Source organism: Schistocerca americana, chromosome 5 (genome assembly GCF_021461395.2).
Source record: "Schistocerca americana isolate TAMUIC-IGC-003095 chromosome 5, iqSchAmer2.1, whole genome shotgun sequence".
Lineage (NCBI taxonomy): Eukaryota > Metazoa > Arthropoda > Insecta > Orthoptera > Acrididae > Schistocerca > Schistocerca americana.
In genome coordinates this window covers 566,516,383-566,543,305 of record NC_060123.1, presented here as the reverse complement: position 1 = coordinate 566,543,305, position 26,923 = coordinate 566,516,383, and the positions used below count along the sequence as shown (strand labels likewise).

General features: G+C 41.6%; 1 protein-coding gene across 1 annotated transcript in view; it reads left to right on the top strand.

Annotated features, from left to right (window-relative positions):
* The window catches only part of LOC124615797 (probable cytochrome P450 6a13), a 77,815-nt gene extending 62,649 nt beyond the window's left edge, over nucleotides 1-15,166 (top strand). The window contains exons 7-8 of the mRNA XM_047143926.1: nucleotides 10,501-10,752; nucleotides 14,847-15,166. Of these exons, the coding sequence (XP_046999882.1) occupies nucleotides 10,501-10,752; nucleotides 14,847-15,013 (419 nt within the window). The 3' untranslated portion in view covers nucleotides 15,014-15,166. The remainder of the gene's footprint in view (nucleotides 1-10,500; nucleotides 10,753-14,846) is intronic.
* Nucleotides 15,167-26,923: the final 11,757 nt, after the last annotated feature.

The following is a 26,923-nucleotide window of genomic DNA, read 5'->3' as shown; positions in this document are numbered from 1 at the left end:
TTCCATGGGGCACTCCTGAAGATGCCATTATGTCTGACGAACACCCGTCGTGAGGGACAACTTCCTGTGTTTTGTTTCTTAAAATGTCTTCTAGCCATTCATGTATACTCGTACATTTCTGAACAGTCTGAAGTGGGACATCGTGTCAAACGCCTTCCGGAAATCTAGGGATATGAAAGCTGCGTGTTGTCGTGCATCCATGGTTCGCATGAAATAGTGATAGAAAAGGGCAAACTGAATTTCGCACAAGCTATACTTTCTAAATTCGTACTGATTTGCGGACAGAAGTCTTTCTTTCTCAAGGAAATTTATTATATCCGAATTTAGGATATGGCTGGCTCTGAGCACTATGGGACTTAACATCTTAGGTCATCAGTCCCCTAGAACTTAGAACTACTTAAACCTAACTAACCTAAGGACATCACACACATCCATGCCCAAGGCAGGATTCGAACCTGCGAGCGTAGCAGTCCCGCGGTTCCGGACTGCAGCGGAATTTAGGATATGCTCAAGAATTCTGCAGCAAACTTATTTTACGGATATTGGTCTGTGTTTTTGCCTCTCCGTTCTTGTATCCTTCTTTTATATGGGAGTCAACTGCGCTTTTTTTAAAGTTGTTTGCTACTTCGCTTCACTGTGGCAGATGATTATAGCCACCAGTTAGTGTGGAGAGAGAGGGGAACACGTTACACACCACAGAATGTTCATGAACGTTATCGGTATGGCCTAGGCGTTGTTGTGTGGACAGGCATTATGCACAGTGGCCGAACTCCACTGCATATCTTTTTGCGAGGTACCGTTTCAGCACAGCGGTATTACATGGAGACTATTCTGGTTCACGTCCGTCAGTTTAGGAGTGCGGAAGGTCCTGCATTCGTGTTCATGCACGACACTGCCCGGCCACACAAGACAGGTAAGGTGTTGGACTCACTGGAAAGTGAAGATACTGAACGTTTGGAATGGCCTGTGTATTCACCGGACATATAGAGCACTCCTGGGATGCTTTTGGCAGAGATATTTTTCGACGAACACCCCCTCCCCGAACCATGCAAGAATTGAAAACCGCCTTGATGCAGGAATGGGATAATATCCCCTAAAAGCTCTCAACAGTTTGCTAGCCAGCTTGAATAACAGGTGCAAAATGTGAATTAGTGCAAGAGGGGTGATTATTCCTTATTCGGAATCCAATGTCGACCTTTATCTTCGGAACCTGGTCTGTATCAGACATGAACGTTATTTATGCCTGTAATGCTGCTTTCCCATGTGGTGAAATCTCTACCACTTTTAGTTATAAACATACCACTCCACCTCTATTACGTATTTTCTGTTTTCAATGTCGTTCGTCATTAGCTGTGATTATTTCTGTCCAACAATGTCTCTGTTCCGTCGCAGTTTTCAAGCAATGCGTTACTTATCTGTTCCATTGGCATGAAACATTGTTTTCGGACTTGAGGTCCTGTTGAAAGTAATACGCAGTTGTCACTACAAGTCCGCAAAGTGCATTATCAGGGAGTATACGTGGACAAGGAAAAAAATTCTCGGATGTTTCCCGGATTTCCCGGTTAAAAATACACTTTCTCCCGGGTGACAGTATATTTTCCCTTACCAATCCTTTCAATGGTTATGGTTTTATATGTGGTGTCACCGCCAGACACCACACTTGCTAGGTGGTAGCTTAAATCGGCCGCGGTCCATTTAGTACATGTCGGACCCGCGTGTCGCCACTGTGTGATCGCAGACCGAGCGCCACCACAAGGCAGGTCTCGAGATACGGGATAGCAGTCCCCCCAGTTGTACGACGACTTTGCTAGCGACTACACTGACGAAGCCTTTCTCTCATTTGCCGAGAGACAGTTAGAATAGCCTTCAGCTAAGTCCATGGCTACGACCTAGCAAGGCGCCATTAGCCTTACATAGTTTGATAGTTATCGTATGAAATGTCTCATCAAGAACGATGTATACAACAAGAATTAAAAGTTAAGTATAATAGCAGCTACGTACTTTTCTTGCTACCATTCATTACGTATCCTGTTTCAGACCTCTATCTAGCCTACGTGAGATTACGCGTGCCTTTCGGCTACTTCAGTGTGGCGTAGCTGTCTTGTTACGCCACAACATTATACACGGGCGTACAATTTCCCGGAACTTCAGAAAACGAAACTCAGGGAAAAAGACACGTTTTGGAAACATCTTTGATGTATAGCAACATGTACGGCGTAATTTCGTATTACGAAAGTAGACACTGGAATTCCACCAAACACCGCATGTTACTTTCAGAATCATTCAAATCGAGATTTCGATGCGCTTTTGTAGGCCGTCGTAGCTCATGTCACGTGATCTCGCCAGCCGGTGACAGCGGATATTCAGAGCATAGGACACGTGATGTAGTCAGCCAACAGCAACATCGCTGTTAAGTAGCACGAACATACAAACAAGGAAAGTTAATAGTTTAAATTAATATACATAGTGTTGCTGCAAGAAAAGCAAAGTTTTCACTTATAATATTGCTTTCAAGCTGCAAGAGAAGCAATGCTTTCGCATATACTGTTGATATTTTTTGCGCGTGTTACACTTTAAGATATATCACACAAATGTGCCAGTAAAATTTGTGATAATGACATAAATGTCTGATCTTCAGGGTTCGAAATTCTTCTAAATGGCGCGTCATCAAAGAGTTGATTTTTAAATGTGAGTCAAACGCTCTGTGATTTAATAAATTCATGGTACATTCTTGCGCATAGTTCAACATATGTAAAAGGATATTTACTTTTAAAGTAACGCTTTTCAAACCACTATTCGCAATATTTTCCCGCGACCTATTAGAAATAGGTTCGTTTCAGCAGTTGCCAGAAAGCGCAGATAACAGGCGACACCACGACTGGGTAGCTATCATGACGTAGGAAGCCCGTTTGTACGTACGTGTAAAACATTGAAAGATCATACATTATGTCATAAAAGAAACAAGACATCAGAGGATACTGCAAGAGCATCGGAATTTTGTAAACAATATTTTAAAAAATGGTTCAAATGGCTCTGAGCACTATGGAACTCAACTGCTGTGGTCATAAGTCCCCTAGAACTTAGAACTACTTAAACCTAACTAACCTAAGGACATCACACACATCCATGCCCGAGGCAGGATTCGAACCTGCGACCGCAGCGGTCGTGCGGTTCCAGACTGTAGCGCCTTTAACCGCTCGGCCACTCCGCTCGGCCACTCCGGCCGGCAAACAATATTAAAATGTGCACATTTAAAGTCCATATTTAAAGTGCTCATTCGTACGTCCGGATTCCCAATGAAGTAGACCTCGACCTGATATTAAGCTTTTCAGTATGGTTTTCGGGATGTAAATTTTCTGGAAGCACCAGTACTGTATTATATCATGTTTGGTTCTTTATTATGACATAATGCCATAGGTGCTAGAAAATGAAAACGTGCACCTCAAATGTAGCGAACAGTTGGAACTAGCCGGTACTGTGGAATTAAACATTTCGTTTCAAATACATAGACTGCCTCTGCGGAAAAGGTTAACAAGTCAAATTTATTTAGCAAACAGACAAAAATAACTTCACTGTTGAGCAAGGCGATTAATGCTTGACTGTCAGAAAGGTGGAAATAAAATAAAATCTGAAACTAATGACATATTTTAGCCTTTCGTAATTATGTGAATGTGTTCCAATTCACTTGATAGCTCCCGGCCACAGATATCAGTTTTGTTTCCATTTGACGTGAGAGTAAACGAAGGGAAAACAGCAAAATCACTAAATGTAAACACGGGTCATGTGGAGACTACCCACTATAACTCAGAATGCTCTGCGCGTCAGCCCCGGATCTACGATATTTGCGAACCGAGTCAATACCAAAAATATCGAATTTTCAAAATATGTTCATCTAGTAGCGCACATCTTTCTGAAAAGTCTGACACAAAACATATGTATTCAAGGAAATGTAAGGCATATTATTTGGTCTTAAGTACGCCAAAGTGCAGTGCCACGCCTGTTCATAAAGCATTTTTCTACCGCACATCCAAACTATATTCAGGCGAGTGGAAATTGAAACGTCCTGTGGTGCCTCTCCTGCTCCCAGCCGGCCGGTTTGACAGCCTGCCCTCTTTAAAAAAAATCCCGCAGTTAATAGAGGATGGGATTATTTGTAGTCGAGAGAACAAGAACTCTTCAGAAAATCTGAACTCTTTATTGCCTATTAGCTATTAACTTGCTGTTTTGTGTGACATAAAATTAAATACAGGATATATAAAACCAATACTGACAAGAGATAAGCAAGAAATTACACATTTCTTCAAACCTTAGCTCCTAGCATTTTTTTTTTTTCTCTAACCTTGCTACAGATTTACATGGCGTGCTTTCCTTTCTGTGAAAGAATCTATTACCTCATCAAAGTTCGTCAAACGTTTTGCTACACGAAAAACCGGAATGTCGTTATCTAATACTGAAAATCTGTTAATACAAATAATACCTAACACTGGTGTGGTTTCTCGATCGGATTACGTCTATTTTGTCACTGTCTGCTAGATAAAACAAAATAGGCCTTTCTAATATGGCAGCAATTTTGTAACACACCAAATAAACGAGACAGTTTTGGCACAAATGGCCATTTTTACAACACGACAGAATATAATCTACGAATTACCAATATCAAATGCCTATTAGGCATACTACGAGCAAAAAGATTTAGTTTCACATTTCATTCACACGCACCAGCTTCCCAAGCATGAGATCAAAAAGTAGTATTACGAAATTTTTATATAAATTTGGAATCGTCTTATTCTTCCATAATTTGTGTGATGTCCCCGTTTCTTCTCCTTCCTCGTTCTAACAAACAATCTTGTCATCATCAATTTTGTAGCTATTGCTGCCATTGTCAAAATTTGTTCGCCGATTAACTTCACTAACCCTATAAGAATCACAGGTTTAGTTATCACGCGATTATTTTCCGGTTAGGCGTTATTACGTGTTCGAACAAAACGCTTTCCGAGTTACTTCCAGAATAGAACTTAACGCGTCTGCTAGCCAAGGACTGTACAACTGGTCCTTACTAGTGTAGCGATCTGGCCAAAAATTTTCTGTCAATTTCATTTTCTTGGATACACTGAGAAGATAATACTTAATCTTTCTCACCTTTTATTCCTGTTAGTCGCTTATTTCCATTCTGGTAGTCTGAATCTATGGATTTCGCTAGTAATTAAAACAATGCTGATCATTCGCATACCCAATCAATCACATAATCAGACAGCGATTGGCATTCATCCGTTCGGCTTTACTCCCTCAGCTCCTATAGCCCCGTCTCCTTTTGTCTGCGGAAAGTTTATTTCTAGATGCGACGAGGACTCTCCTGACAGAGACATCACGTACACTACGCATGCATTCAAAAGTCAACTTACGATTCATTCAGAAATCAACTTAAAATGTGTTCAAAAATGTTCAAAAACCAACTGGGAAGTGTTTCAAAATCACATGAATAATCGATAGATAAACGTGCGATGGATGCTAGGCGCTTTGCGAAACAAGTTTTTTTTTCCTCAAGAATATGAATTTGGCGCCCCCTTTTCCCGGTAGCATCTAGCTGCTTGCTGCGACTGCTTGCACAGCCAACAGCCACATTCCTGTGGCCAGAAGCGGGCGGGAGACTCTACTACTCAAACGTGACTCAACTGCGCATGCGCATGAGCCCGCGCGTACCTGCTAAAACAAATCGAATGTAAACAATTGCGACTTCACGCTCATTGGAGGCAATTTGTTGTTATAAAGCACTGCATAGTCTTCCTAAAGCCTTTGACACATTTTAAATTGGCAGACGCTTGCATGAGCACGGTGTCGTTGTTGCATATGGCGCATTTCCTTTGCAATTTAAGTTATTTTCGCCTTTTTCTCTCGTTTATGGTTTGTTGTTAGGTATTATTCTGCAGTAGGGGGATACAGTAACATCCTTTGTTAGAGTATCGGTTCTTACCAGTCAAAATTACAAAAATTTAACAGAAAACTCAAAACAATGATAAATTCCCGGAATTCTGAAAATATCCCGGGTTTTTCCCGGTTTTCTCCTGGATGAAAAATATCCCGGTTTTTTTCCCGGATCTCCCGGTTGTCCCGGGTCGTATACACCCTGATTATAGAATTCAGTAACCCCTTGCAGGATGAAAGAGTAAGATAACAGTTACTTAATACAGACTTAACCTACCTTTGATGTAATAAAGTGCAGTATAGAATAATAGTTGTTCTTATCTTCAGTACGAAGACTCGTTTGAATTTGCTCTCCGCGCTAGTCTGTCCTGTAGAAATCTCTTCACCTCTGCACAACACCTGCAACTCAAATCCACTAGAAGGTTCGTTTCTATAGTCAAGTCCTGGTCCCGTACAGTTGTTACCACAATAGCGCAAATAACAATCGCTTGATGTCTCGGGATGTATCTCATCGAACGATTCCTTCTTTTACTCAAGTTGTACCATAATGATCTTTTCTCCCTGGTTCCCTCTTGATTAATTATTAGATTTACCCATAATCTTCTGTCTTCATCCGTAGCATCACGTTACTAAAGCTTCTATTCTCTTCATATATATGCTGTCTGCGTTTCATTTCCATTCAAGGGCACAATCCAAACAAATACTTTCATTAGAGATTAACACTTAAATTTATACTCTCTATTAAAATATTTCTCTTTCTCAGAATCGCTTTTCTAGCTATTGCCAGTCTACGTTTTCTTTTGTTCTTTACTTCGACAGTCATCACTTATCTTGCCACCTAAATAGCAAAACTAATGTACTACTTTTAATGTCTGATTTCCCAGTTCCCTCAACATTATCTCCCATAATTTTACCACACTCAATTACCCTTTTTTTCTTTTGTTAATGTTCATCTTGTAACCTCATTTCACGACACTACCCATTCCGTTAAACTGATCTTAAAGTCGTTGTCGTCTCTGTCAGACTTACAATTAACCTTGTAGTTTTCATTTTTCGCCATTAATTTTACTACTATTTCCAAATTTATCTTTAGTTTGTAACGTCTCTTAGCAAAAGACATACGTGTTAAAAAAGAAAAGGAGAAAAGAATAATTGAACTGGATGATTGTAATTGCGTGGACAACGATTGTGTGAATTTTATATAATAAAGTGAGAGCATTATGTGTCATGTTTTGTTCTTGTATAGAATTATGTACTGATTTTTTTTAAAGATAATATCTGTGTCGTCGAGTACTGAAACCGCCACAGACGATACTTTTTAAATATCAAACAAAGATGAGAATATGTGACTAGTATAAATAGTAAAAACCGAACATTAATTTCTCTGTCGTCTTCTTGGAGGTACGTGAGTAGGAAGAGCCTGTGACGTTATATTGTACGCTTGCGTAGCATTCTTCTGTCAAGATTGAGAGAGGGACGCCATTAGACATTGATATGTAAAGGTGTGTAATAACTTAATCTGTTTAAATGTTTTGAATAGAGTTACTTAGTGAAAACTTGCATTATGATTTGTAATAAGCTTGCCTGGTATTTTATCCCATCCCTTTAAGACATTTTCAGTTATTTAAATATTATTCGTGGTGCAGAGCTGCGCTACGAACGAACGAGCCGCTGACGCGGCGCATTCAAACTGCATTAAATGAAATCAATCATACCGCAAAGAAGCGGGCAGGTAATAGTGAACTAAAATTATTTCTTTCAGCTTTCGGAACTGCAGAGCAGAGCAGCAGATTTTATGATGTTTTACAGGTTGACGCGGGCTGCTGATAATATATTATTAACAGTGCAAAAAGATAATTTACCGTCATAACATAAAAGAAATCTTGCTGTGCGTAGTTTTGGTCTGGCAAACCTTATAGTAAGAACATCTTTTTCTATGACAATAGTCTCATGTTCTCGTGTTAGTCGTGGTACTTATTGGTGTCTTACTGTCAACAAAAATCCACTGCAAAATTTTGATGTTAAACAATCATTGCGTACTGTGACATCAGTGTTGATAACGAAATAATTTTCATTAACCTTTTCAATAACTGTAAAGTAAGGAAGATATGTTGAACTTTATGGCGAGTTACAGTAACGAAAAAATGTTCCTTTGATAGAAAGCCAGATCCAGAAGAATAAGAACATAATATATTTTGTTTTGTTGAAAATTAATGATCCAAAGAAAGTCACAGCACAGCATCACTAAAAGGTATTTCGGTGCTCTTGCTACATCTACATCTACATACATACTCCGCAATCCACCATACGGTGCGTGGCGGAGGGTGCCTCGTACCACAACTAGCATCTTCTCTTCCTGTTCCACTCCTAAACAGAAGATGGAAAAATGACTGCCTATATGCCTCTGTACGAGCCCTAATCTCTCTTATCCTATCTTTGTGGTCTTTCCCTAGCAACATATTTTATCTCATATGTTAGTTGTACGCGAGTAATAATAAAACAAAGAAAATAGTAGAGCCAGCGAAAAGTTCCATTTATTGCTTGATCATTTTACATATTGAATAACATGAAGGATAGTATACAGCCCTACCTCACGCCCTTCTCAATTACTGCTGGCTTTTATGTTCTTCGTTATTGTAACTGCAATCTGGTTTCTGTACAAGTTGAAGATAGTCCCTCGCTCTCTGTACCCCTGCTATCATGAGAATTTCAAATATTGTATTCTGGTCAAAATTGTGAAAAAGCTTTCTCTGATTGTGCCAGCGATATAAAAGTAAGTTTATTTTTCTTCAGTCTATCTTCTACGATAAACCATTGGGTCAGTATTGCCCCTTGCGTTCCTAGATTTCTCCAGAACCCAGACTGATATTATCTGAGATTGGCTTTAACATTCTTTCCATTTTTCTGTATTTCTTGTTAGTATTTTGCAACTTAGTAAACTGATAGTTCGCTAGCATTCACACGTGTGAGCACCAGCCTTTTTTTGGAACTGGCATTATTAAGCTCTTCTTGAAGTCCGAGCGTATTTTGCCTGTCTCATATATGCGATGAAACGGTATAAGTGCAGATATTTCTATTGGTGATTAAGAACGGTCTATTGAACGGCCTTACATCAGTATTCACGTCATTTCCAGGCTAGTAATTATAGCTGTTACGAGTCTTATAGTTTTAAGTTGTGTAGTATCTCCAAACACGTGTGACAAGATGATTATTTTCCCCTGGGCGGAGGGTCAAGTGTGGACGTATGGACGCAAAATGGTAGAGGGTAGTTAACACACACAAAAATATCTGCATTTATATCCATTACACCCTGTATGTACAGGGGGTCCCTCCTAAGGGTATATTGGAAATTTGTGGTAAGTTCCTACAGGACCAAACTGCTGAGGTCATCGGTCCCTAGGCTTACACACTACGTAATCTAACTTAAACTAACTTACGCTAAGGACAACACACACAACCATGCCCGAGGGAGGACTCGAACCTCCGACGGGGAGAGCCGCGCGAATCGTGGTAAGACGCCCAAGACCGCTCGGCTACCCCTCGCGGAATCTTAAGGACCATTAGGCGCATTTTCTCTGGTGTTTCGGCAGATATTTGCAATTTGTTTTTTTCTGTGAGTAGCTGGAGTCAGTCCAAACAAATACTACTCATCACGCCTTTCATCGACGCCCAGTTTCGGCGGAAAGCGTCGATTTGTTTTCCGTTACAAACAAAGCGATTTTGAAACGGAATTTTACGTGTTCATTCGATTGAGCGGTCCCAGATTCGTGTAGTGCAATACTTGTTTTATCGATATGTTTATCGATATCTACTGACAAGGGCAGTGGCTGGAGTACTGATTACTCTTCTTGTTTTACTGTCCTTGTTAATAAATATCAATGACAGAAATATCACACTAGACTAATATGGGACTGTTCTATCGAAAGACACGTAAAATTTCTGTTTAAATATAATTTGGTTCGTAACGGGAAGGAAACTACACTTTCCGTCGACATTGGGTCGTTGCATGAGAAACGTGATGAGCAGTATTTCTTTGGCTGACCGCAGCTGCGTACAGCGAAAACGAAACTGCGAATATCTGCCGAAACACCAGAGACTGCGCCTGGCGAATCTTAGGATATATGCCCGGTATATACAGCATACCATGTGGAATAGTTTCGCTGTCGCTGGCTTTCCCAAGGAGCAAAATAATGCTAAGGGAATTTCGTCTACTCCAGGTGCTTTGTTTAGATGTACGTCTTTCAGTGCTCTGTCAGATTCTCCTCACAGTGTCACATCTATCATCTCATCTAGGTAGTATCTAGATCTAACATAATACACTGGTGTAAAACTGCAACTCCAATATTATTATAGAACATGGAACCTTTATATCAGTAAGTTGTAATGGATATCAGTATTGAGACCATAACTGAGTTTTAAACGACCAACTGCTCACGATATCAGCCATAGACGAGTCACTAGATACGTATAATAGGATGAAAAATGTGAAGAACATCTGATGCAAGAAAGTATGACCACTGTTTCTATACTACAGCCCGTCTAGAGTAAGCATCTGGGAAACATGTTTTTTCTTTGCAGAAACGCTAAGGATGTATCCACCAGGCGCACTGCTTGGTCGCAAGTGCACAAGCCGCTACCAGTTCCCTAACAATGGAGTCACCGTGGAAGAAGGGACGCCAATCTTCGTTCCAGTCTATGCCCTGCATCACGACGCGGAGTACTTCCCACAGCCTGAACGTTTCGACCCCGAAAGGTTCTCGGAGCAAAACAAAGCAGGGAGAAACCCATATGTGTATCTGCCATTCGGTGAAGGACCGCGCAACTGCATAGGTAAGTCACTTCCCTGTCGATTCTTTTTCTAGCCGTTCAGTTGTTCTAGCTGGATGCGATTTTTAGCTTTTTAAGAAATTAAATTTTGGTTACTGCAGGTCAATGTTCTTTATAGAATCATTCACATTAATTAGAAACACTTATGCTAGTATTTCCCTTGCATCCATTTTGCGGACTGCATATCGGCTCCTCTCTTTATAAGTAAAGGAAATAATTACCTAATTGAGTCTGCAATAATTGTGGATTTTTGCGAATAAAGCCTATGTAATGCGAAATTGACCACTACCTGTCACGAGAGGTTGAAAATCGCCACTGTAAATGAGGGAGTGGAGGGGGGTGGGGGAGTATTGTGGTGTCAGTAGAGAAACTGTAACAGCAGAGTGGATCAGTTAGGAGAGATAATTGACTCGGAACGTAGAAAACTTTGGGTATTACCCGAGTAAAAAATTAAACAGGGACATTTGAAGCCTTCTAAAGCTTCCCTAGTCGCCTGTTAGAGATGTGTTTGTGAAAGGAAACGCGAAGAAACAATCACAGCGAAAGCTAAACCGCGGAGACCACTTCTACTGACGGACAGGAATCGCCGAGCTTACAGAGGGTGGTTGTATAAAATCGCACGAAATCAATGGAAGAAAACAGCCCTGACATCCAAAGTGCTATCAGCAGTCCAGGTAACACAATTACTGTACACTGGGAGTTAGAAAGAATGGTATGCAATTGTCCAGCATTCTTCATAAGCCACGGTAAGCGACGCTAGGAGTTCTGTAAAGGGCGACATCCACTGGATAGTGGATGACTGGAAACGGGTGCTTTGATGTGATGAATGACGCTATATACTGCAGTAATGCGATGGACGGGCTTTGAGTTTGACGAATGCCTGGAGAACCTTATCTGCCATCACGTGTAGAAGCTTCAGCAAAGAAGCTTATTCTTGAGAATAAGCAGACACCACTTATTGCCCGAAACGCCCGTTTCTGAGCCGAAAATATCCTTTTAGAATGGGAGGAGTTACCTCAAAATATAATATGATACGACGCAAGCGAATTAAAATAAGCAAAGTAGACTAATTTTCGTGTCGAACGATCGCTTATTTCACATAGCGTTCGAATAGTAAAAATGGCAACATTAAGTCTTTGAACAAGATTCTAAACGTGGGATTTCCACGACAGTTTACTGTCTATCAGAACACCTAGGAATTTGAACTGTTCAGCTTCACTTATCATGTGCCCATTCTGTGAAATTAAAACGTGTGGTTTTGTTGAATTGTATGTTAGAAACTGTAAAAACTGAGTCTTACTGTGATTTAGCGTTAGTTTATTTTCTATAAGCCATGAACTTATGTCATGAACTGCACTGTTTGAAACCGAGCCAATGCTGCACACAACATCGTTTACTACCAAGCTAGCGTCATCAGCAAACAGAAATATTTTAGAGTTACCTATAATACTAGAGGGCATATCATTTATATAAATAAGGAACAGGAATGGTCCCAACAGTCATCCCTGGGTCACCCCAGACTTGACCGTACCCCACTCAGATCCCACATCACAGCCATTCTCAACACTGTGAATAATAACCTTTTGCTGTCTGTTGCTAAAGTAAGAGGTGAACCAATTGTGAGCTACTCCCCGTATTCCGTAATGGTCCAACTGCAGGAGCAATATTTTGTGATCAACACAATCAAATGCCTTAGTTAAATCATAAAATATGCCTAGCGTTCGAAACCTTTGCTCTAACCCATCCAGTACCTCACAGAATAAAGAGGTTACAGCATTTTCAGTCGTTAAACGACTTCTGAAGCAGGACTGTACATTTGATAGGAAATTATGTGATATAAAATGATCAATCATCCTTACCATCCCTTTCCTTGGGGCGTTGATTCCCACACATTTCTCGGCTGAAAGCGACAGTTTCGAGTGCGGTGAGCAACAGTATGACACCACCAGATGTTTCTGTGCTTGTCTAAGGACATTGTGGCGCTGCATCCACCGTGAACGTGATCGGATCCCTTTGGAGAGCAGCGCGACCGCAATAAATGCTTTCGTGTACGGATTGTAACCACTAGGTAGCTTTGAAAGCCATTCGACGGTATCTGAACGCTATCCGAACCAGCAAAGCAGGCTTAGGCATTTTCATCCCTCTCCTTTCGCCCCCTCCTATGGCGTGATAATAGGGGGTTGCAACGTTGACACATGCGTGAATAAAAGGTCAAAAGGTCCCTGTAAGGCCCACCAGTTCGGCAAGACCCTAGGCGGCACCCGCCCATATTTATTGATAATATTAAACATGGATTACAGAGACAACGTGCGAAATAGTCCTGGAAGTCTGCAGACAGCCATCTGGAGTCGGAGGTGTATAAACGGTGAAATATCCCCTTAGAAAAATTACGTATTGCTGCGCTGTTAAACTTCTTACGTTATTTGATTTTCAAACAGCTGAGCAGAACTGAACGTACTCAGGCATTTCTCTCTTTGCTTATTCTGATCAACACTAAACTGACACACAATATTTTTAGTGCAACGCAATCTGACTTTCAATAACCCCTACAAAAGAATAGCCCTGACTAACAATAATCTATACTTTTCATGAATCACTTACCTCACAAAAATCTTCGTTACTCGAACTACTGCAATACAGCGAGCGCCAATACTACCAGCTAAATAAAAGATTCTAATTACTGAAGGCACTAACTACTGATAGGCATATAGTTAGCAAATGACAGATTTTGATAAAGAACAAACAATGTATTTACCTTAGCAGTGTTCAAAAGTCATAATATATATCTATATATATAACTTGACATCCAGTATGGCAAATTTCCTTTTTCTGATGGACACACGTCCAGATCGTCCGCTCTCAAAATTCTGCCATCTCTCCCCCCACATCATCCACTGCTGGCGGCTCACCTCCAACTGCACAACGCTAAGCGCTGTTCACACCCAACTGTGCCCAACTCTACAATAGCAAATATTCCAACAATGCAAACCAGCCACAGACTGCACAGTCCGTGATTTTCATACAGAGCGCTACGTGGCATTACCGACACAAAAACTTAAACAACCTGCTTACAACGGGTTGTATGACTCCAGACACCTAGGACTACTTAAAGGTTATATACGTGGTCTCTGTATTGTACTAGGTAGACGCGCTGACCATTTCGCCATCCGGATGGTTCAAATGGCTCTAAGCACTATGGGACTTAACATCTGAGGCCATCAGTCCCCTAGACTTAGAAACTACTTAAATCTAACTAACGACAGCACACACATCTATACCCGATGCAGGATTCGAACCTGCGACCGTAGCAGCAGCGCGGTTCCGGACTGAAGCGCTCGGTCACAGCGGCCGGCCGCCATCCGGACACAGTGGTCATCGCAACTGCTCGGACTATGGAAATCGTGTAAGTGGAGTCTGTTCTTTCGGACATGTCCGAAAGAACAGACTCCACTTACGTAATTATGGTGAGGAATTGATAACCTCAGTGTGTTTGGAGAGCACACTCGAACTCTTACGGAAATAGGCGAAATGCCGCGGGACTATGCACTCTTACGTGCACTGACTACTTGACAGCAAAATAAACTTCGGCATCCAGACGGTGGTACCCTTTATTCATGTAATCAGGAAAATTGTTTTCTGTGGCCAATGCCACATACAAAACTGTCACTTCACATACTGTAACAACCCTTCAAGGTTGTCGTAAACAAGGACCGTGATGTTCATTTCAAGATTCTCGGTCTCTTCTACATGTTATAGAACGAAGGCAGTTTACCAGAATGCGGAACATCAAAATATTTTCTAAATCCTTATCGAATATGGGAGTTTGTCGTTCGTCGAGTCAAGATGGAAATGTCTATAGTACTTGATGTCTGATTGCTCATTGTGTCTAGTGTGACCGGTAATATCACAACACCGCATAATCACACAGAAGTATTTTTTTCCTTCGAATTCTCATGCCTGTTATCAGCTTATCACATTTTCACCTCTGTGTTAGCAATTAGATAACAACATTATTACCAATGCTGCTGGCAGCTAGTCACACCAAGCAGTAGCGACGATACGACAGCGGTGCAACTGAACAAACATTTGTTTTTCAGGTATGCGGCTAGGCCTCCTGCAGACCAAGATTGGGCTGGCGTACCTCATGTCCAAGTTCGCAGTTCATCGCTGTGAGCAGACGAAGGTGCCGATCGAGTTTAATGCAGTCTCCTTCATTCCGATGCCCACCACTGGTATTCAGTTACGGCTAGCCAAAAGGACGTAACTACTTACGGACCTGGCCCTGCTACAGCTGCAGTATTATTTGCATTGTAAATACTACATATCATTGATCTTTTAGAGCTTAAGACTGCACATATTTCTGTCATAATGATTGTTTTTATTTAAAACATCTTAATAAATTATTTTTAAATACTTATACTTCATCTTTCAATTCTTCAAATATGTTTAAATGTGTGTGAATTCTTAACGGACTAAACTGCTGATGTCATCGGTCCCTAGACTTACACACTACTTAAAGTAACTTATGCTAAGAACAACACACACACCCTTGCCCGAGGGAGGACTCGAACCTCCGGCGGGAGGGGCCGCGCAATCCGTGACATGGCACCTCAAACCACGCGGCCACTGCGCGCGGCTTTCAATTGTTGTATCTAGTTGTTTGTGACCATTGATATGCTTGGAAGGATGTGAATCATTGGCGAGCAGTTACGACAGGGACGAGAGACAATAAGATTTACAGAGTACAACGCTACCTGACAACGTCACGGCTCACATAGTGGGAGTGACTCATGAAAATAATGTCCACTCTTATAACCAAAACGGCCTTGCTGTGCTGGTACTGCGAACGGCTGAAAGCAAGGGGAAACTACAGCCGTAATTTTTCCCGAGGGCATGCAGCTTTACTGTATGGTTAAATGATGATGGCGTCCTCTTGGGTGAAATATTCCGGAGGTAAAATAATCCCCCATTCGGATCTCCGGGCGAGGACTACTTAACAGGACGTCGTTATCAGGAGAAAGAAAACTGGCGTTCTACGGATCGGAGCGTGGAATGTCAGATCCATTAATCGGGCAGGTAGGTTAGAAAATTTAAAAAGGGAAATGAATAGGTTGATTCGGAAGGATGTATGTTGCAGTAAGTACTGGGAGATGAAGAAGCTTGCACAGGATAGAGTAGCATGGAGAGCCGCATCAAACCAGTATCAGGACTGAAGACAACAACAACAACAACAACAACAACAACAACAGGTGTTCAAATGAACAGGTGAAGCGATAAATAGCGAAACCGGGATCATTTTACTGCTAGATGTAAGGATTGGGCACTTCACTGGCATTGTCTTATTTTTCCGCTCGTGCCACAATCACATTCGTGATCGTTACGACGTTCTACTTGTACGTCAGGCCTTATAGATCTCCAAACTGAGCCAATACATCGGAGCCTGCTTGTTTCGTGAATCCTTGCAAACAGTCGCATGTTTTCTTGGGGGTACTTGTAGCAAATGGATGTAGTTTCATGACAGCAGACGGAACCCACAGGAAAAAATTTTCCGCTGAAGACAATAGTGGAACAAAGGGCAAACCTATTGGTATGGACGTACGTCTCGGTAGCCGAGTGTTCAACCTTCTGGACAACCTCGGTTCGATTCCCGATAGTGGAGAGATGTTTCTTTGGAAGGGCTGGCTGGAATAGGGTGCACTTAGGCTCATGTAGCCATTTGAGAGGCTACTGGCATCGAGATTGGAAAGCTAGCATCAACTGGGGGAGCGGTGAGCTGATCATGTACAGTACCCCAACATACCGCATCCAATGGCGCCACAGGCAGTGGATAACACGGCACGTAGTGCTGGGTTTCCAGGGCTGATCGCAAAGTTGTTGAATTTTATTAATGGAAACAGGAGGGAATTAAACAGGATTGTTTGCTGTAATATGTAGAGCGTTGCCACGCAAATGACCGATGAGATTACTATCTCATTTGCAGCAATAGTGTAAAATGAACTGCTACTCATAAAGAAACAGAGTTTAAATCCAGTACCTGTCTTACCTGTGTCAAAGTCAAAGGTCAAAGTTAGCTAATCAATTGATTCTTTTTCCTAGACGCATATATTCTAAAATTTTTTACCTGTCTAGGATAAAAGTCTGTGAAAATTTGACTGTAGATGAATATGTTTTCTTTGTGGCTGCTGTAAGGAGAGAACGGGTAAGGTACAGGACTAGTTGGCGTTCGAAAGTTTCCACTTCTCCGGTTCACAGAGAACACCATGCAAAGTCGGAGAAAACTGCTATAACTCGTGAAGAAGACTCCTTCTCTCTTGGCCACAAAAGTACTCACAGACGCTGTAAGATTTTCTGGAAAACACTTTCAGAATGAGAGTGTTGAACAACAGTGGCGGTATGATACCTTCTGACTAACAAACTGGTCGCTTAGGAAACGTCTTGAACATACAAGCTGACGGCGAAAAATTGCGCGTCTTTGGACCATGATACTAGCAGATTCGCCCAGTATTGTAAATTCGCGAAGAAATCACTATGCACTGTATTGCTAAGCACACTAATAGTTTTATGAAGGTCCGGGGATCCAACATCGAATAAAAGTTCGTAAATGATACTTACCTTCTTTTTCACAAATTAAATTTTTTATTCTTGATATCTGCGATTACAAGTTGAGTTCTGCACTTCAAATTACTTCTGTATGAAAACTTATCTGACATGTGACGCCACGCAATGTCCAATCGACATTACTTATTTCCAACAGTTACAAAAAGCATAGAGTATCCTCGTTTTTTTTTTCACAGCAAAGAGCTTTGTCGTCACAACAAAGAGCGATGTCGTCTCAAATTACCGTAGCGCATCATCGCTGGCACTCGCAGCCGGAATATTACAATCATATTTCATTAGGTATGGACATTACAAAGTTGTTTTATGTAACTACAAAAAATTAAATCATGACGTGCTTGTTCCGACTGACATGTTGTTATTGTTGTAGTGGTCTTCAGTCCTGAGACTGGTTTGATGCAGCTCTCCATGCTACTCTATCCTGTGCAAGCTTCTTCATCTAGAAGTACTTACTGCAACCCACATCCTTCTGAATCTGGTTAGTGTATTCATCCCTTGGTCTTCCTCTACGATTTTTACCCTCCACACAGCCCTCCAATGCTAAATTTGTGATCCCCTGATGCCTCAGAACATGTCCTACCAACCGGCCCTCCTTCTTGTCAAGTTGTGCCACAAACTCCTCTTCTCCCGAGTTCTATTCAATACCTCCTCATTAGTTATGTGATGCACCCATCTAATCTTCAGGATTCTTCTGTAGCACAACATTTCGAAAGCTTCTATTCTCTTCTTGTCCAAACTAGTTATCGTCCATGTTTCACTTCCATACATGGTTACACTCCATACAAATACTTTCATAACGACTTCCTGACAAATCTGTACTCGATTTTAACAAATTTCTCTTCTTCAGAAACGCTTTCCTTGCCATTGCCAGTCTACATTTTATATCCTCTCAACTTCGACCATCATCAGTTATTTTGCTCCGCAAATAGCAAAACTCCTTTACTACTTTAAGTGTCTCATTTCCTAATCTAGTTCCCTCAGCATCACCCGACTTAATTCAACTACATTCCATTATCCTCGTTTTGCTTTTGTTGATGTTCATCTTATATCCTCCTTTCAAGACACTGTCCGTTCCGTTCAACTGCTCTTCCAAGTCCTTTGCTGTCTCTGACAGAATTACAATGTCATCAGCAAACCTCAAAGTTTTTATTTCTTCTCCATGGATTTTAATACCTACACCAAATTTTTCTTTTGTTTCCTTTACTGCTTGCTCAATATACAGATTGAATAACATCGGGGAGAGGCTACAATCCTGTCTCACTCTCTTCCCAACCGCTGCTTCATGCCCCTCGATTCTTATAACTGCCATCTGGTTTCTGTACAAATTGTAAATAGCCTGTCACTCCCTGTATTTTACCGCTGCCACCTTCAGAATTTGAAAGAGAGTATTCCAGTCAACATTGTCAAAAGCTTTCTCAAAGTCTACAAATGCTAGAAACGTAGGTTGCCTTTTCTTAATCTTTCTTCTAAGATAAGTCGTAAGGTCAGTATTGCCTCACGTGTTCCAACATTTCTGCGGAATCCAAACTGATCTTCCCCGAGGTCGGCTTCTACCAGTTTTTCCATTCGTCTGTAAAGAATTCGCGTTAGTATTTTGCAGCTGTGACTTATTAAACTGATAGTTCGGTTATTTTCACATCTGTCAACACCTGCTTTCTTTGGGATTGGAATTATTATGTTCTTCTTGAAGTCTGAGGGTATTTCGCCTGTCTCATACATAATGATATAAACATTCTTGGGAATGTATTGTCCCCTACCTTACACAGAAGGCATCTGGAAAAGCCCACCGGACCTTCAGAAACTAAAAGGGCACGAAGCCAATCATGCGATCGCACTGGCACTGGGAATGCGCTTTACAGTGGAAATGAGACCCACCCATTGTGGCGCGGTTGCGGGAGGAAACCCGAGATCAATAATCATACTAACATTCTCGGGAACGTATTTTACAATGGAAATGAGGCCCACCCCTTCGGGCGCGGTTGGCGGTGGAAACCCGCCAGGCAAAGCTCCCCAATGGGCATCGCCAGACCGGTTGCAATTATCATATTTAGCAAAACAGCGGAATTTTGAATAAAAATGTTGGTTTTCAGCATCAATGTTGAAAAAATGTTACTCAGTTAGTTTGGAATATGAAAATACAGAAAATCGTTTAAATGTACACAGAACTGTTTAAGAATCTTTGAAAACAGAGTTATTCATGCAACACTAGATTTATGTCGACGATTTGGTGATAATGGTACGATGTCGACGGTGCGATGCCGATGGTACAGCAGGATGGTGAGAAGGTGCAAGACATCGGGATGGAATGGTGGTCGGTGGTGATGACTAGTCAGGTGGTTAGATGCGAAGCTGTCAGTGTAGGGAAGGAGGCTGGGATGGAACTGCTAAGGCCTCACAGCGCCAAGATAGAAGTTCTCGCGACGTGGAACAAGGTACAAAAGAATGAGCAAGGACAAAGAGGCGAACTACAGCGCATATCTGAAATAAAACGGGTTAGCGTTCAGCTCTACCCAACTCGCTCCTTCCACTCAGTTCACTTCGATTCGTGTTTGTACTTGCACGCAGAGCGACCAGCAATAAAAAAAAGTCACAGCACGGTGAAAACAATGTACACTGAGATATCTTCGCAACACCAGGTACGATGTCCAGAGTATCCACAGTTACATCAAAATTGAAATCTTCAGAGAAGATTGGTGCCAACAGTCACATGCGTACTCGCGTCGAGCAGGATGGAAACAGTCACATGCGTACTCGTGATTGAGCAGGATGGATCTCGATCTTTGCATAGTAACAGTAGTCTGCCTAACGCCACAAAAAATAACTGTCAATCTACAACACTTCCATTGAAATTTATTGTCAGACAGGGCACAGGCCTAAAACAACTTGCAGGAATAAAGTTCACTACTGTCTTTATATCGCTGAAGGCGATTTCACAGAATTCTTAGTGTCCAGAACAATCACTAGTTAACATGAAACACAGTAATTTCTATTCTCTTTTCGTCTGAACTGTTTGTCGTCCATGTTTCGCTTTCGGACTAGGCTACACTCCAGAAAAGACTTCCTGACACTTTATACTAGATGTTAACAAGTTCGTTTTCTTAGGAAAAGTTTTTCTTGTCATTGCCATTCTACATTTTATATCCTCCCTACTTCGGCCATCATCAGTTATTTTGCTGCCGTGACGAGAGATTAAAGAGAAGACAATATCATAAGGATGGAGATTTGGTACCATTGAGACCTCATTCAAGATCTTCACGTCTGGAGAAGAGGACCAAGAAGTGACAAAGACTATACCATGGACCATATGTTATTATAAAACTGCCACATCCAGGTGCATATCTGTTGGCATATCCAAAGACATTGAAAATAAAGGGTGTGTACTCTCGTAAGGATTTAAAAATGTTCTGTAAATAATTCTATGTATTTTTTTATGTATGTCATGATTTGTGTAACTATATGATCTGTAAATATTAGTTATTGAAGTTATATAAATTGATGAAATTATAAACAGCCGACCAGTTGCAATGGATAAAGAAATTCTTTACCTAGGTTTCGACAAATATAAATTTGTCTTCTTCAGGAGGTAACAAGTTTACATTAGTAAGGACTAATGTTCCATCGCGATGGTACATTAGTCCTTACTAATGTAAAACTGTTACCTTCTGAAGAGAACAAATTTATATTTGTCGAAACCTAGGTAAAGAATTTCTTTATCCATTGCAACTGGTCAACTGTTTATAATTTTATTACGTGAAACCGTTGCTGTTGTGCAGCTATGTTTAAATTATTATATAAATTGTTTCCTATGACATGTGCTTATAATATGTCACCATGTGTGCCATGAACTGGTGTTCTAAAACGAGTGAACTTTCAATACAGATGTAGGGATATAACTAGGTGGTTTATTTATGGTTAATTTCACCATGCTTGATTTTCTTGTCGGTTGTTAGTACTTGTAGGATAATCTGCATATTGTTTTTTTCATTCTGTAGGTTAAGCCATTTTCTGCAAGTTTCTGATTTTGTGTCTTAGCGTTAAGTGAGTTCGTGGACTCTTTCGTCTGAATAGGGTATCCTATCCCTTTTCCTGTCCTTTTGTCCGAAAGAACAGACATCACACGTTCATGTAAGAGAGATATAGGCAGCGAGAAGGATTTACGTGTGTATGATAAATCCCTTCCCTCGAAAATTTCCTCCCTTCATACCTCCTCTGTGTTACCACAGATGATGTGTCACTGATCTGATTTGTACTAAGATTGTAGTACACACAAGGTGCCTAGTTGCCTCCACTGCGCCAAGTAGAGTGCATACGTTCTGAATAATGTTAATCAACTAGTAGTCTGATATAGCTGTTGTCCCCTGCGCAGTAAACAACCAGTAGGTGTTGAGTCCGTTATCCTGAGGCTATAAGAAACTGTTATTGAGGAACTGGTATTGTATAAATAATTAAATTTTGTACTGGTTTCTTTAAACTGGCAAGTCACTCTTTTTACAGAATACGAGAAACTACGCAATTGCAGTCCACTTTATGAATCACAAATAATTTCTATTCTTCACACTTTCATAGAAAATAACAAAATAATGAACTGAATATTAGCGTGATTACTATCAAACTACTTTCAGTTACATGTCAAAATAACCAATGATTGCTAATTAAATTCTTAACCGATACTCATCATCTTTAGTTTTCCTAATATTAATAGCAGAAGTTTATTATTTTGGCACGCTACTTCCGAACACAGCAGCCAATAGCGGAGGAGGACCACAATTTAGGCGGTTTTCCTCACACTATTCGTACCCAACAAACCATCTGTTATCTGTATCTCAAAACACATTACGTCATCTTCGCACAGCTGCCTTCTCAACTGCTCTAAGAAAACCTTCTTGTAGCTGAATTTGGTGGCTGCAAAGCCAGAAATATTATAGTGCACGTCTACTGCATGCTCTGACCGAAGTATTACTCTCTATTGTTACGAAAGGACCGGCACCTGTGTCTTTACAAATTTACTGTCGCGCATGAGTTACAGTGTCCAGACGATCTTTTGCGTGTTGAGTTCCACCAGTGGTTTTCGAGAGAAGTGGTATCAGGTCTTTTCGATCCTCGCTTTTTCATTTCTTCGGTTAAGGCTTGGTTCAGCCTGTCAATGTGTTTGAGCTCGGAACATGGGCAATTATGCATCAGAATATCTCCATCAGAACTTTGAAGAGCCCTTGCATAATCTAGAGATTGGTGTTCGGTGCGCAATGTCTGGTGTCTGCATCATATCACGATTCCTTCACCAAACTACTAAAGCTAACCGGTATGTCCACAAACTATTTAATGCATACGTGGATCAACTCACAGAAGGTGAAGACTATATTGTTATTTTCAGCAAGACGGAGTAACAGCATACAGCGCGCTTGATAACTGTGTTGTGAGTGCATGACGTGTTCGATGAGATGTGGAAGATATGAAGAGGCATTGTAATTGCCAGGGCCGGTTCAAGAACATTTCTCTTCATAAGCGACTTGTCATCCCCTCTCCCCCTTTCCCCTCTTACACTTTCATTTCACCCGTGTCAGTTTTCGCTATTAATTGTGATATACAGTGTATACAAATCTTGCATTTGGGCGCATCTATCAGCTTGGAGCCCCAAGCGATGACTTTTGTAAACCCTTGTCATCGGTTTTGTAAAGGCCTCGTCGCTTCTACTGTGGATGCTGAGTTGCTACTGCTGTTACGGTAGGCCGAGTTTGTGAGTTCGTAAAAAGGCTTCGGGTGCAGTACACCGCTGAGACAATTTCTCTCTGCCACTTTTACACAACTGTGCCCCAGGGTCAGGTAACAGAATAGGAGAACGAAGGTTCCACAACACTCCAACAAATTGGGAACAAAGTCACACAAATAGGTTAAAAAGGTTTACTTATCTTCGTGACTTGTCGAATAATGAAGCCTGCAACACTGGTTGTAATAGAACACAAAAAAGGCTCTCAATGGCTAAGTGCAAATAATCGTAGGTGAAATTCACAGTACACAGCAAATCAAATTTACAACTGTCCGTTCACTTCTAAGAGCTCACTATAAGTCGTACCAGCTCGCACCTTTGCGATTCAAATGGTTCAAATGGCTCTGAGCACTATGGGATTTAACATCTGAGGTCATCAATCCCATAGACTTAGAACTACTTAAACCTAACTAACGTAAGGACTTCACACACATCCACGCCCGAGGCAGGATTCGAACCTGCGACCGTAGCAATAGCGCGGTTCCGGACTGAAGCGCCTAGAACCGCTGGGTCACAGCAGCCGGCGCATCTTTGCGCTGTGGTGCTTTTGCCCTGGCTGTGTCTTGTTCGGACAAAACAGCAGTGATTTGTATCGCTTTGTCCATAAACAGACCTGGCAATCGGATGATCAGAATGACAGACTGATCCCTCTCCCTCTGGTTTATACTAATGAGGAAGATTGAGGGGTGTTCAAATGGCTCTGAGCACTATGCGACTTGACTTCTGAGGTCATCAGTCGCCCAGAACTTGGAACTAATTAAACCTAACTAACCTAAGGACATCACACACATCCATGCCCGAGGCAGCATTCGAACCTGCGACCGTAGCGGTCGCTCGGTTCCAGACTGTAACGCCTAGAACCGCGCGGCCACTCCGGCCGGCATTGCGGGTTGTGTTGTGCTCAAATAATCCTAGCGCACTGAAAGAGCTACAGCAGAACGTCTAAAACATTATTTGCTCTTATTACTTACACAGAACTATTACGTGTGTTTCACAGTTTGATAAATAGTGCACAATGCTTCATCAACGTCAACGGTGACCATTTCCAGCGTCTCCCGTGATGATCATTAACAAGGGGCAACATCGCGTCAGTGTTATTGTAAATATTTTCTAGGTCAGTTTTCTTTAGTCCACCCTGCACTAGGAGGGTCATTCAAAAAATTCTGCTCACAGCAAAATTACGGTTAATTTTTTATTTTTTATTTCACAAGATGACTTTACAGGTCTTCAGCGTAATGTCCATTCTTCTCACAAGGGAACCTCCCCATCGCAACCCCCTCAGATTTAGTTATAAGTTGTCACAGTGAATAGGCCTTGAAAAACTGAAAACAGATCAATCGAGAAAACAGGAAGACGTTGTGTGGAACTAGGAAAAAAATAAGCAAAATATACTAACTGAGTAGTCCATGCGCAAGATATGCAACATCATGGAGACATTGAGCTCAGAAGTGTCGTGGTCCCGTGGTTAGCGTGAGCAGCTGCGGAGTGAGAGGTCCTTGGTTCAAGTCTTCCCTCGAGTAAAGAGTTTACTTTCTTTATTTTCGCAAAGTTTTGATCTGTCCGTCCGTTCATTGACGTCTCTGTTCACTGTAATAAGTTTAGTGTCTGTGTTTTGCGACCGCACCGCAAAACCGTGCGATTAGTAGACAAAAGGACGTGCCTCTCCAATGGGAACCGAAAACATTTGATCGCAAGGTCATAGGTCAACCGATTCCTCCACAGGAAAACACGTCTGATATATTCTATACGACACTGGTGACGGCATGTGCGTCACATGACAGGAATATGTTGTCAAAAATGGTTCAAATGGCTCTGAGCACTATGGGACTCAACATCTTAGGTCATCAGTCCCCTAGACTTAGAACTACTTAAACCTAAGGACATCACCCACATCCATGCCCGAGGCAGGATTCGAACCTGCGACCGTAGCAGCAGCGCGGTTCCGGACTGCAGCAGCTAGAACCGCTTAGCCACCGCGGCCGGCGAATATGTTGTCGACCCACCTAACATGTACACTTGGCGAATGGGTAGAAAGATTCTTCTACCTTGCCCGATTTAGGTTTCCTTGTGGATGTGATAATCACTCCCAACAAAGTGATGAAAACATAAGAGTTTGTCACATAAACTGCAACAAATGAATGCAACAGTTTCACAGTCGCACAGTTTTCCCTTTTAACGTTTTCAAATTTTTCCGTGTGTAGACCGTTACATCCTGCATATATCCAAGCAAATCTGAACATATCCTGGAATTTTGGAGAGCGAAGTTGATTACGTGTGAGAGCCTGAACTTTGATAATTGGTTGAAAATAAAAAATTAAACTTTTCAACCGACGGAAGATTTGAACTAAGGACCTCTCGCTCCTTCGCTGCTCACGCTAAACACGGGACCACGGCGCTCCTGAGCGCTCGCTCTCCTTGATGGTGCCTATCTGACGCATGGACTACTCAGTTTGTATATTTTGCTTATTTTTTTCATAGTTTCACGCAACTTCTTCCTGTTTTCTCGATTGATCTGTGTTCAGTTTTTCAAGGCCTATCCATTGTGCCAACTTATAACTAAATCTGAGGGGGGTGCGATGGGGAGGTTCCCTTGTTAGTAACAACAGCCAAGTGTTTCGGCAAGTCTTATATTCTCTTTGAGCCGCCAGTTTTGTTGATCCGTCTGACTACTCGGGTCACTGCATCAGAAGCCTTCTCAGTGGTTTGGAAGTGTCACCCCCGGAGTGGTGTTTTGAGTTTTAATAATAATTTTATTGCAGTCAAATAGCCACACAAGTTCAAAGTACAATGATAATAATATACGAAATTAGAAATTTTACGTATTGTGGTTTGCGTAACCACTTATTGGTACAGAGTTCTATATGGTAGCGTTTGCATATCTAATGACACAATTTACACACACACATTGCGTTGGGTACATGATATGACGTGTTATTGCAAATAAGGTGGTGGAAACCATGGATTTCCATTCTGGTGATCACGTGTCTAATTTCGAAATTTTCCTGTGCTCGTCGATACTACACCACGGTTGGAGGCTGTCGCTAACCAAGAGGCAAAATGCTGGCACAGCGGAACAAGATGAAGATTTCACAGTATACGACCCTTCACATGGATGCTATCAGTCGCCTCGCACCACGTATAAAAGAGGACACCACGGTATTGCCAGTCCTGTGGTACTACGCCTCCAAGCTCCCTACCTACGACATCTGCCGGGCTGCGGTTACGATGACGGACGCAAACACGCTTCTCGGACTGCGCTCACAGTCTCTGTCTGGTGATTGCGCTCTTGAGGACTCTTGGATATGAACCGGTTTTGAAATGAATAGACTGTCTGTTCTTCACCTAGTGACTATCAGAGTTCAGCCTTGTAAATTACTTGTGTAGAGTTTGATTGTAGCCCAACATTAAACTTACATTGAAGATATTGGACAGCTATGTTTCCTGCTCAGCAACCGAACTCAAAACACTTTGGTCGAAATAGTCTTCGTCTTCAGTGATGCCACCAAATAATAGAGAGATATTTATTTTCTAACTCAACATGTAGAATTAGAGGGAACGGAGAGCAAGAAGTTCTTTCTACAAATCCAGAGAGTCATCAGATGTTTCTGGATTGAGACTGCTGACAGCGTCAGCGTTTAGAAGGATAAAAACATATTTTAAATATGGAAGTAATAAAGGAAGAGAAGTCTTTAATCTCCCTTCCACATGATGTTATTGGAGACATAGCACAAGCCGACGGGGGAAGGAAACTAGCTACGTGCTTTCGTGGAGAGAATCCCACTGTTTATCTTTCGT